The 12636-nt window shown below is 37.9% G+C and overlaps 1 protein-coding gene across 1 annotated transcript in view; it reads left to right on the top strand.

Annotated features, from left to right (window-relative positions):
• LOC119786638 (meiosis 1 associated protein) overlaps positions 1-11814 on the top strand; it is a 158192-nt gene extending 146378 nt beyond the window's left edge. The window contains exon 14 of the mRNA XM_038290132.1: positions 11506-11814. Coding sequence (XP_038146060.1) covers positions 11506-11740 — 235 coding nt within the window. The 3' untranslated portion in view covers positions 11741-11814. The remainder of the gene's footprint in view (positions 1-11505) is intronic.
• Positions 11815-12636: the final 822 nt, after the last annotated feature.

The following is a 12636-nucleotide window of genomic DNA, read 5'->3' as shown; positions in this document are numbered from 1 at the left end:
ATCTGCAGCACAGGCAAAAAGAAACAGCAAAAAGAAAAACAACGTTTTAGCCTTTCTTTGTGCCTCTTTCCTGTGATTGTCCACTTATTTAGGTCACAGGAATCAGACAGGCTTAAAAGAGTCACAATTCAGATTTAGGGAACAAGACAAAAAAATATGATCTCTTGTACCAGCAGAGCAGAGAGAGAATTGGAAGAGGAAGTTCATCTCTGTGAGGGAGGAAGTGAGGAGGTGAAGTCAGGACCTTGCAGGGACGAAACAAAAATTGTTTTTAAAAAATTAGGAAACATTTATCCATTCTTAGTTGTCTAGACATTTCTGTCCTTTTTTAAGACTAAAACTACTTGAACATGCATAATCTCATCTCCTTAAAAAAGGTTTAAGACCTGAAGTTCCTGTATAGATTCTTTCAAATAAAATTATTTCACAGTGAATGCTCTAAAAGATCACCCCTTCCTTCTTAAGCCTCGCTTTTATGCCATTAGAACCCTGTAGTTTAGACACACAGACACACGTGCCTTTATTTTTAGGCGAGCAGATTGATGACATAGATTAGGACCTTTTATTTCCTTTAGGTATAGACCTGAGAAAGAAGAAAGAAAGAGTGAGATTCTCTTTCAAAATCTGATGAGTATAAGGGGCTTGCCCACGCAGAAGCTAAAAATAAACAGGGGTGGTCTTTAGGCTCAGAGGTGAGGGAATCGCAGTTTCTGGGGTTTCTAAATGCAGAACACGCAGATCTGTGCTCAAAGTACAAAAGCGAAAGGGGTTGTTGCTTTAACTTACCGCAGAGTTGAAACGGGAGGAGGAAATATAGCCGTGTTTTAGCTGAAGTTTGTTTTAGACGCATGAAGTGCAGCTGACAGCTGTCAAACTTCCTCAACATGAAAAGGGAAACCTGTCCCAGATCACAGTCATTAAATGTCTGAAAGAATTGTTTGAAGAGCAGTTTTTTTCAGGCTGTAAAGCAAACGTCTTTTAAGTTAAATCATTTTATTGTAATGAAGGTACATGTATAAAACATTAGAATACCACAAAAACGTTCACAAACAACTGGTCCATCTTTTTCGAAAGTGTAACTCATATATTTTATATAGATTCATTATACATAGAGGGAAATATTTGAAAAAATAAAAATTATCACTTATAATTTTTATTGTTTATGGCTTGAAAATTAGGAAAACCCAAAATGCAGTGTCCTGAAATATGTAAACATAGTAAAAGCTGAACAGAAAAGCCAGTCGTCTTCTATTTATGCCGATTTCTATTAACTATATCCTTGGTTGGTTCAGTATTTGCATATATTAGTACATTAATGCAGTGTGGCATTGTGGTTCCTTTGAATTGAAACTTATGTTCCTGTAATAGCACATCTACATTGTCGACTCCGTACTCGCCGTATGTCGACATGTGCCAGCGTACTTCAGCTTGTTCATACCTTAAACAAAACTTACCCATAACTTATCCAACATATGCCAATGTTTTTGCCAGATTTTCCGTACGCCAGGCCTATACTAGTCTAAATCGTCAAGGAGTGTCCGGGGCTCTACCCTTGTGTGCACACTCCTTTACTCCTTTAGTTTATTTATATATTACAATATCACAACACATGTTATCTCAAGGCACTTTACAGAGACAATTCAACCAATCCTGCACACCAAGCATGCTTGTCACTGTTGACAGGGCGAAAACCTCCAACAGAACCCATCAGCAATTACTTTTTGGTGATTTGTGACGATTACTGGGGGACCACAAAGCAGAGACAGATTCTGAAAGCAGCCTTAAGAGTTTATTGGCAAAAAAGTTTGGAGCAGAGAGTGGTGGCAGGGAGCTGGTCCACCTGATTAGATTGAGTTTATCGAGACATCAAGAAGTGGCAGGTTAGCACTACAGATTAAAGATAGTCCAGTCAAAGAAAACAAATCAGGAGTCTAATGCAGCTCTACCAAACAGGACAGAATGGTGTGGCAGCATGGTGCTGAGACAACCAGGCTTTTCAAACAGAGGGTGGATGAGCTGATGGAATGCAGGTGTCTCAGTCCACAGTACCACAGTGCAACAAGCCACGCCCCCTGGCAAAACACTGCTCCACTGAAAATCAAAAGTGAGAGCAATCCACAAACCAAACCACAACATTTGCTAGTTATTCCCTTGTGTGACAGATAAAATTTAGAGGCTCAAGAACCCTTTGCAGTTGCTTTACTTAAATAAGCATCATATTATACATTTTTACAATTTTCACATTATTTTAAAAACACTCAATTTTTGTTTTTTACTTTCTGGGAGCCATAATTATCTAAATTATAGGAAAAAATATATATTTGCACTGTGTGTAATACATCTGTAGGCTATAATATATATGGATTTTGTTTTCTGCCCTGAATAACAACAAATGCTGAACTGGCTCACGATATTAGATGTACAAGATTTTGGACTTATAACTACCTCTATTAAAAGTTTGTAATTTAATTTTCTTGCATAGATGGCAGGCTGCACGTAGGGTAACACAGCTGCCTTGCAGCAAGGAGGTTTCGAGTTCGATTCCTGGCCCATGGTCTTTCTGCATGGAGTTTGAATGTTCTCCCTGTGCATGTGTGGGTTCTCTCCAGGTACTCCGGCTTCTTCCCACAGTTCAAAAACATGACTGTTAGGTTAATTGGTTCCTCTAAATTCTCCTTAGGTGTGAGTATGTGTGAATGGTTGTTTGTCCTGTTTGTCTCTATGTTGCCCTGCAATAGACTGGCGACCTGTCCAGGGTATACAGCTGGGTGGCTGGAGATAGGCACCATCGCTCCTCAGGACCCCAGCTGGGATTAAGCGTGGCAGAAAATGGATGGATGGGCATAGATGGCATTTAAACACAGTAAAACTCTTGGGGATTTGTAAGGTCGTTCCAGAGGCTAAAATCAGGCAGCTTTGGTGTGTTTGAAATCATTGCTCTACTGTAGCTCCAAGTTGCCTCAATGTTTTTAAAGAATCTGGCTGTCTGTTTGAGATCAAATTTAGAAATGTAGATTAAGTCATTCTTCTTGGCTAATGCAATTATCTTGTTCACTACATCCGCCAACAATCTCTGAAACGACCCCACACCATGATGTCAGCCAATGATAGCATCATCTGTGTAAAAAATAGAATGACAAAACTACTGGGGATTTTTAAGGTGGCGACATTGGATATGAAACATCTACATTCCTCTGATATTTTTGTTTTACTTTTGAGATGCTGGAATCATGAATAGAAAGAGATGTCCATGTTAAGACTAGCAAAGTTTGTTTTGCATCACTTTTAACTTCCATGTTGGTATAAAACAAAAAAACAGGTAAAGAACACAGATTGATCTTTATGTTTACATATTCCTTTACTTGACATCTTGATCTTCCCTCTTGAGGTTTTATAGTCCTATTAATTGTCAAATTTGCAACTGTATTTTATAATATTAAATATTTTTTGATTATTTTTATACTTTTCCTTCAGATGTTCAGCTTAATAGGAAACAGCTTGGTGCCAAAGCTAAACCAAACCAAATATTTGCTTTATATTGTCTAGTGATGTTAAAGCATTATTTAAATACTAATCCCAAAAATGAAAAACAAAGAGGGGGAGAGGAATAACAAGAACAGAGTTGCAAAAAAAAAAAAAAAGGAAGGACTGACAGAAGAGACAGAAAGAAAACATAACGACAAAAACTAGGAAACCCGACAACCAGCTGCTACATTAAATCTTCTTATGGCCATCATAGGGAAACGATGTAAAGAGAGTCCAACACCTGCGAAACTAGCCAAAATATATATACAAACAGACCAGATAGTAAAAACATCAGCAACAAGGATATAAACAGAACTGTTTATACTGATGGCAACTAGAGAGCAACAGTGTGAGCGTGTGAAAATGCAAAAATGTGGTGGCTTTACACGGATCATGCTCAAGACCAATGAAACCAGAATCCCCACAGAGCTGAGAGGCAGGCAGCCAAACCCAGGAACACCACGCATCCAGCCTATAGCAGTAAAGAGCCAGGACAGAGCCTCTGCCAGCCCCGTCTTCCAATAATGATATTTTTCGATTAGTGTTTTACTGATAGTAATAAGCCAATATGAAGAAATATCCTTTTTACCTTTTCCCTCAGAGGGGATATTAGTCCTCTGTTTAAAGCATTTCTCAGAGAGCAGTGGGCTTTCACACTGACTAAAACACATGGAGTCATCTTGGGTGAAGGTTATTGCTCAGTGACAGTTTTAAACCAGTAATTTTGCAGCTTCAAACACCACAAACATCCCTCTCTCTAACCACCAGGCCACCACTCCCCTTTATTACAACTTAGGTTTAATATATGCTTCTTTCACATGAAATCCACATTTGAAATTGTCCTATTTTTTGTATTTAGGTCTCATCAGGACCAATTATACCTACAGACATTTAAAAAACACTAGTTCAAAGTAAGGCCTTATGCAGAGGTGTCAAGTAACGAAGTACAAATACTTTGTTAATGTACTTAGGTACACTTTTTAGGTATCTATACTTTACTCCATTACTTATTTTTCTTCTTACTTTTTACTTCTACTCATTACATTTTTACACAAGTATCTGTATTTTCTATTCCTTACATTTTTAAAACAAATGTTACTCGTTACTCTTCTCTTCAGCTTAATGTTGATAAATATTTATTTCACGCCATACAATGCAGATCACTGGCACCATCTATATCTAGTGAAAACCACTGTGATTGGATAAGTCATAGAACGCAAACACTCATTGGTTAGCTAAAGGAAATCATCAGAAGCAAACAGGTGTTCTTCAAACTGCAAACGTGAATTGTCTATGCCATGCTACAATGTTGGATTCAGAAAAAGATGTTGAAATGTTTGAAGGGTTGGACACAGGTGAGAGAGTATCGGGAGATTGAGATGGAGACCAACAAGACCTCCCTCATCCTTGTCCCTATCTCAAATAATTTTTCAAAATAGTCGAAAAATTTAGCTTTCAATTCATATGGTGGCATCTGGCTGTTTTTTTTAAAGGTAAAGAGTAAAGAGGTCAAGTTGATCCTCCAAATTTTACCAGAGTTCATTTAAACTGCAGTATCTATACTTCAAATTAAGTAACAAATGTGTGTACTTTTGACATCACCGGCCTTATGGTAGGTTACCAGGACAGAGGTCGCTTTTCACTGAATGACTCATGACAGACAGACTGACATTATCCAAAAGGCAGCTGACTCTCAGTTTGGCAGGAAATCCTCAAATAAAACCCAGATCAAACTGTTTAGCTCAATTTCCGGACAGGTTGTGCAGCAGAAACAAGGAAGTGAGCGCCGCCTTATAAATACTGTCTGTTGGGTGGTAATGGCAATGGAGGCATTCTACATTTAAGCTGTGCTGACAACTCTTTCTTTGAAACTTAGTAAACTTTAACAATTAGCCAAAATGGAGCCTTAAGTTTCATGTTTATACATTAAAAGAAAAATAAGCTTTTTTGTGATCTTCCAAAGTGTTGCTGTGTCATTTAGTTTGTATAAAAATGCTAAAAGTATGACTTATCAACTAAATATATTCTAGTATAGTTTTTTGATACAATATGATTAGAATGTTAATTTGAAAAGGTATCAGTTAATTTATAAAATCGATCCTCGCTTCACGTTTCTTGTGTAAATCTTTTCCCAAACAGGACTCTTCAGGATTTGCCGTCGCAATATAAGTCTAATAAAATGAGATGAAACAGGGAGAGTGGCTTCCAGAAGGCTCTGTACTGAGAATGCGTTTCTGCTTCTATTTTGGTTTTTACAGCTTTACTGTTTCAGTTCAGTTTTTCATTTCTCAGCCACAAAACAACAAAATACACAAAATCAAGTCTTTAGACACCACAGAGCCCAATATTCCAATTAAGATTTATTCCATGACATAACTCAGCTGCAGGATATTACGAACTTTATTTTTAACCATTTTTTAATCATTCATAGCAGTATTAGCTAACAGCAGTTTCACGCAGTTTCAAGTGAGGAACAGGCCGATGCACCAAGCAAATGCTGGATCACTGTTAGGAAGCAAATAAACCGCATTGGAGTTTATTATTTTGGAGAATTGCCCATGCATTTGTTGTCTCATTTTCTTTGTTTGAAAAGTGTCACACCAAAGCACCTGCTTTGGTTCAAATCCAGTTTCAGTGCCTCTTACAGTTGTACCAACTCTTCTCTTTTTGTACATCTGACATGACCTTTAAAAGAAAGGCGGTAGAGAAAGAGAGACGCATGGATTAGTAGACCGTCTGAAATGATAAAGGTTAACAGCTGAGTGTGAATGTTGGTCTTGTGATAGAAGCATCCACAAACACTCACCCACACATTTTAAACACGAATGTTGACTGTTTTCATGCACAAAATATCTCCTGCAGCAGACTAACAAAAGGGGCTTCCTTCGAATATGGCTCCTCTCTAAGAACAGGGTGAACTTGTAAGAGTTGATCGGAAAAAATGAAGAGGTGAGATTTCAGTTTGAGCTTTGCCTATATTGCTCACACATATTACTCAATTCTTCAGAGAGAAGTGGCAGCAGTAACTGAATTTATTCTCTCACTTCTATTCTACCAGATGTAGGGTTTATCCATTTTCACACATGGATGTGTCTGAATTCAGCTCAGTGGTGCAATAGGTGCTATGCTGCTTGACAGAAGTGTGAAAGGTCTACACAGTTGAAAAGATACAAAGTTATAGAGCGATAAAAACATTGAGTCTAAGTTGACCAGGCTCTAATCAGTCAATATGAGGGTACATGAAATAAGATATAAGTCAGTTATTATATATTTCATGAATTTGGTGCTGATGGCTGGTTTGATTGCTCATTTCATTCACCTGTCTAGGTCTGCCCTGTCTCTTATCATTGATCATCTGATCCACCTGCTCCTGCTTCTATTTAAGCCCAGCCATCAGTGCCAGATTACTCTTGAGCCTTTGGTTTAGAGAGTTTTCGAGTGTTACTATAGTGTACTGTTTGCTTGATCCTACGGAGCCCCCTGGGTGTCAGGGTAAAAAAAAAGAAAGAAAAAAAAAAGCTGGTGGAAATCCGTGGGCACAGATTGATTAACTGAACACACAGTTTTCCAATCCGTGTGTGCAGATTGAGAAACTGTGCTCTCAGTTTATTAATCTGTGCTCTCAATAAACCGAGAGCACAGTTTCTCAATCCGCAGGCACAGAATAATAAACCGAGAGCACAGTTTCTCAATCCGTGCCCATGGATTTCCACCGGCTTTTTTTGTTTTTTTACCCTGACACCCAGGGGGCTTGGTATGATCCTGACCTGTTTCTGTATTCTGACTTTTGAGTCTGCCTGCCCCTTTCTGATCTGTTTGTCTGACCTGTCTTCGGAATCCTGTTGGATTTTTCCGTGTACTGCACCTAGATCTGCCTTTTGACTTTGTTCATTTGTTCATAATTATCCTCCGTCAGATTATTGTGGTTACTAACCTGTGTTTCTCTCCTATAGACATTCCTGTCTTAGATGCATCCTGTTTTTAAATAAACACCTTGAAGTTATCCCACTGTCCGTCTTGTCTAAATACTGGGTCCCTATGTTGTAAGTCATTACAATATGAGCTTTTGACGTCATACTCTCCCAATGTTCTCTCTAATACTTAAGGTTCCCATTCATGGTCTAAGATAGATTAATCTCTAATTTTCTCTTTGGTGTATTTGCGCCTTGTGGAGCACTAGTGACACACACAAGACTTTCATCATAAATGGATGGGTGGATATGACAATTAAAGTATGAAGACATAAAGTTATATATTACAATGTTTGATGAAATTACTAAAAGAAATGGGGGAACAAGTTTCAAGTTTACTGTTTCAGTCCAAAATGCAGCTTCAGCTTAGTGAGGTGTGTGACGTATAGCCATGAAATAAATATTTACATGGCTGGCATATTAAACACTGATTGACCCAATATTCTTCCAAACTGTAAGCTTGAGCCCTCTCTGTAGCTCCACTGCCATAAAAATATTTCCCTTTCTATTGGAATAATGACATAACACTAATCACTATCAGTTATCTAAACGGTGCAGGATTTCTGATTAGGAAAGTAATTCTTAAAAATTTCTTACCAAGATATATGTTTTATATGTACCTCTTAAATTGGCTTTGTGAATGGTTTGAACACATTTTAATTTCTCTAAATTGGTTTTAAGAGTTAATATGACCTTATAAAAAATCCATCAAGATAGGTTCTCATACATAAAATACATGCTTAACAGTGAATGCATAATCTAATGGTAATGGCTATGACCATTTTTAGTTGTCTGCAATAGACTGGCGAACATGTCCAGTGTGTACCCCACCTCTGGCCCAGTGACTGCCAGAGATAGGCTTATGGATGGATGGATGGATGGATGGATGGATGGATGGATGGATGGATGGATGGATGGATGGATGGATGGATGGATGGATGGATGGATGGATGGATGGATGGATGGATGGATGGATGGATGGATGGATGGATTGTCAGTTGTCATTTTCTTCACTTAAGTTAAAATCCACTGTCTTGGTTTAGAGTTGTTGATGTGTGTTTAACCTGAAGCTGAATTATTTTAGTGTATAAATTCTTATATTTTTAATGAAAGTTATACATTTATTCCATATGTGAGAATAATTTGACCATTACTTGAGTTCCAATCACACTCTAAACTGTTGTCCTAACATATAGCTATTTGGTTGTATGTTCACAGGAAATCATAAGACAGTCCAAAAAGTATTTAATTAAAAATGTAATAATAGAATACATATTTATGTACTACAACACATACTAGGAGATGAATCTCCAGATACACTGAGATGAATTATCTAAAATGTATTAGATTAGTTTCTCTATATTGAATATAAAAATATATATTTATTTACATTATTTATGCATTGCTAATTATGCATTAAAATTCATTAGTATTTATTACAGTGCATCATAAAAAAGTGAAACTTTCCCTCGGCTGTCACATGAATTTGTTTGATTCATTTTAAGAGGAAGTCCAGTTGAGACTAGTGTGCTAAATCAGGCTTGGGCAAATTAGTAAGGAAACTTCAGCCGAAGTTGAAGTGTATCTGCCCTGATAAGTGCTGTCCGCATAGGAAAAGGATGCAGGATGGTTCCTATCCTTTCGTTCATCTAGCATAGGGAGTTTCCAATGATCCTATCCGGCACTTAGAAGATATATGACTTGAATGAACGTATAGGCACAGCCCATCTCCCACAGCTTAACAGCAATGCATCATTTCTTCACATGTATTCTGTATGACATGCAAATATACACACCTTATATGCTGATGAAGATTCTCAGCCATCCAGGTCATAGTCATTTCGTAAAAGTTCAAAACAAAAAAATCCACTGGACTTGGTTTCCAAGATTTGAAGACGTTTCGCCACCTCTCCAGGAAGCTTTCGCAATTCAAATGTCCATGGGAATGGGAATACACACCTTATGTGCTGAGTTTTATAATAGCTTATTTATTTTTATTTTTTTTGGAGGGCTGTGGTCAGGTTTTGACTTCTATCATCACATGTGCATTTTAATTCCACAACAATATCAGTAAAGCTCAACACTGTCTGGATTAGCACAGCAGTCTGGAGTTCCTTTCCAACCCAGGATAGTGTTTCTACTGTTGGCATCACGAAAGGTGAAGGAAACTGCAGGAAGAACAAAGAGCTTTAAAAAGTTTGACACACTGAGTCACAAGATGTCTGTAATAAGTTTGGACATCAGGAAATTACCCAACTCTAATGGGCAACCCCCTGTAAAACCCTGATCCTGCAAAAAAATAAATAAATACAACAAACAACGTTGTTGTATACAACAAAGGACAAGTTTTTAATTCAGTTTCAAAACCGGATCCAAATGTAACTTTATATTTATAAGTCATATATGTTTGTTTTTTTTATTTCTTTATTTATAGCTTTTAGTTATTACAACTGAATCACCTCCAAGTGAAAAACAGGTTTCTAAAATGTATTTCTATTAAATAAAACAACAAAATCAAATATAAGCTTTCATTGAAAATGGGATCATTTGAGAAGTCTTAAACTAAAAAACTAAAGTTTTTCAAAACAGAAGTTTTGAACTCAAAGACGTGATGTTTTTGTGCAAATCTTTTTAAAGAAATTTATTTTTTTCATTAATAAACAGTGGCAGTCATATTTCTTAGATATTTTTTGCTTCAACAAAACAGGAACTGGAATGAATTAATTTCCTTCCGTTAAATTAACAAGTCGGCTAAAACTATTTTAAGAATTTTGATTAATTACTAAGTCTGGATAAGAATGGAAATCTGGTTTCTTAAAAATATTTTTTTTATTTATTTACATTAAGATTATGTCTTTTTCCTTAGTTTTTAGCATATTATAACTTGCGTATTTGTACAGTTTTACTGATCATATTGTTAACAGAGAACCCAGAGAATAAAAACAACTTCATACGAATTTGAGTTTTTTTTATACTCATTGCCCTTTAGATCAGTCTGGGTTTTTGTATCAGACATGTGGTACAAAGCGTTGAACCCACTGAACGTGACCACAACCCACAAGCTGTGTTTAAAGAACCAGTATGTGTTGAATAATCCAATACAGATTTGGTCCAATACGACTGGCATAAAATCAAATACAAACAGCATAAAAATAAAACAACAAGCCGGTCCCATCTAGGCTTAATCAGAGAAAATGACAGACGAAGTGTGCTCCTGATGTCCAGTCTTCTCCGTAGCTTTGTTTTGGTCGCTGTAACCGCAGAAAATCCCGCTTCACAAAGATAGGATGTTATAGATGGGATGAGTCTTGAACTGAATTAACCTGTGTCAAGAGGCACAGATGCACCGACTGATGTAATTGGGAGAGAATACCGCAATTTTTTATATTTTTCAATATAAAACATCACTCAGACTCTGATCGTTGATACTTTGTTCTGTGCGGCCCAGTACCAAATCACCCAAGGACCGCTGCCGGTCCGCGGCCCGGTGGTTGGGGACCGCTGGTGTAAGGAAAACAGCAGACACCTGGGAAACAACACTGTCCTCACATCATTGTTCTGTTTGGGAAGATTTTCTTTAGCGGGTAGAGAAAAACTGGTCAAAGTTTACGGGAAAATGGAACTAAATGCAAGAAAAACCCTTAAGAAAACCTGTTAGAAGCTAAAAAAGGAATTCAGTCTGGGATTGTGGAGGTTTACCTTCCAGCAAGGCAATATCATGCAAAATCAGTTATTTGGAATTTGTGAGGCCATTCCTGCTAATCCCCTTAACTCCTGGTGTCTGAGCATTAGCCACTCCCTGTCCTGAAGAATAACTACATAAGAAGCCCCTTCAGGAAGCACCTACCGTGCCAGCACTGTACTGTAAATGAACCCAGACTTTCTCTGATCAGGGAAGGCTGATGTCAGGCAGAGCGGGATATTTAAGGCTGAAAGTTGAGGGGAAGTTGCTCTTTTAGCAGCTAATCCACACAGTTTGACATCTTCATATATTTTTGTTGGATTTCAGTTATCTTGGACTTTGGCCTTCAGAGGTAGTCTGCGGCGACGACATCATAAAATGGATGGCACCAAGACAACGAGAAGCAGCTTCGCTTCGAAGTCAAGTGTTTTTCTTTGAGGTTGGAAGAGCACAACTAATTTTTCAATACTCATACTTGTACTCGTCGTCTCCCAGTTTATCCGGAACTGGGTCGCGTGGGCAGCAGACTAAGCAGAGACTCCCAGACTTCCCTCTCCGCTGACACCTCCTCCAGCTCTGTTGGGGGAAGCCCTAGGCGCTCCCAGGCCAGCTAAGAGACATAGTCTCTTCAGCGTGTCCTGGGTCGTCCCCTGGGCCTCCTCCCGGTGGGACGTGCCTGGAACCCCTCCCGAGGGAGGCGTCCTGGGGGCATCCGAAGAAGATGTCCGAGCCACCTCAACTGACTCCTCTCGAATAAATATTTAATAATATTTAGTTCTAAAGGCATTATTTCATCATATATTTGCCTATGGGTGACTTTAAAATGCTGATAAAAGCTGGAAATAGTTTCTTTAAATCAAAGCTCATTATATTGGCCTAGTCAAAGTCCAGGCCTAAATCAGGATAGGAATCGATGGAAGAACTTGAAAAATGATGTGAATAGAAGATCTCTATCCAATCGGCCAGTGCCTTACCTTGTCTTTGGCAGAAATTCAGTATGTAGATGTGCAAAGGTGGTGGAAGTTTACCTTAAAAAGATTTGGAGCTGGAATTGATCTATAAAACATTTACCTAAACGAAGCAGGATCTTCCTTTCATCTTTGTGTTTGTTTGTCACATGGTCTGTGAAGACCATGATCTCTATGAAAATAAAATAAGTCAGTCTAGTCTAGAGTTTACTCTGTATTAATAATTTTAAAATGTCCTGTACATTTAGAGGAACCTTTCAGCACTTTACAAAACCAGTAAAGCAATAAATCCACTTCTGTAGGAGATAACTTTCATTCACTCAGTTGTGATAAAGCTGCAGTTAAAGCCAGTAGTTGAAATAATGTCATGCAGGCTTCCTTATTACAAGGATGGCTTTATTACCCTTGTTTAGAAATTGTCTTCCTCATCCTGAAACAGAGACTGTAAATGTGTAAATAACCTGTGTACACATTTACAGATTGATATTCC

Source organism: Cyprinodon tularosa, unplaced genomic scaffold (genome assembly GCF_016077235.1).
Source record: "Cyprinodon tularosa strain WSP-4 unplaced genomic scaffold, ASM1607723v1 ctg276, whole genome shotgun sequence".
Classification (NCBI taxonomy): domain Eukaryota; kingdom Metazoa; phylum Chordata; class Actinopteri; order Cyprinodontiformes; family Cyprinodontidae; genus Cyprinodon; species Cyprinodon tularosa.
The sequence above is the reverse complement of the archived record's forward strand: the minus strand, read 5'-3'. Positions and strand labels throughout refer to the sequence as shown.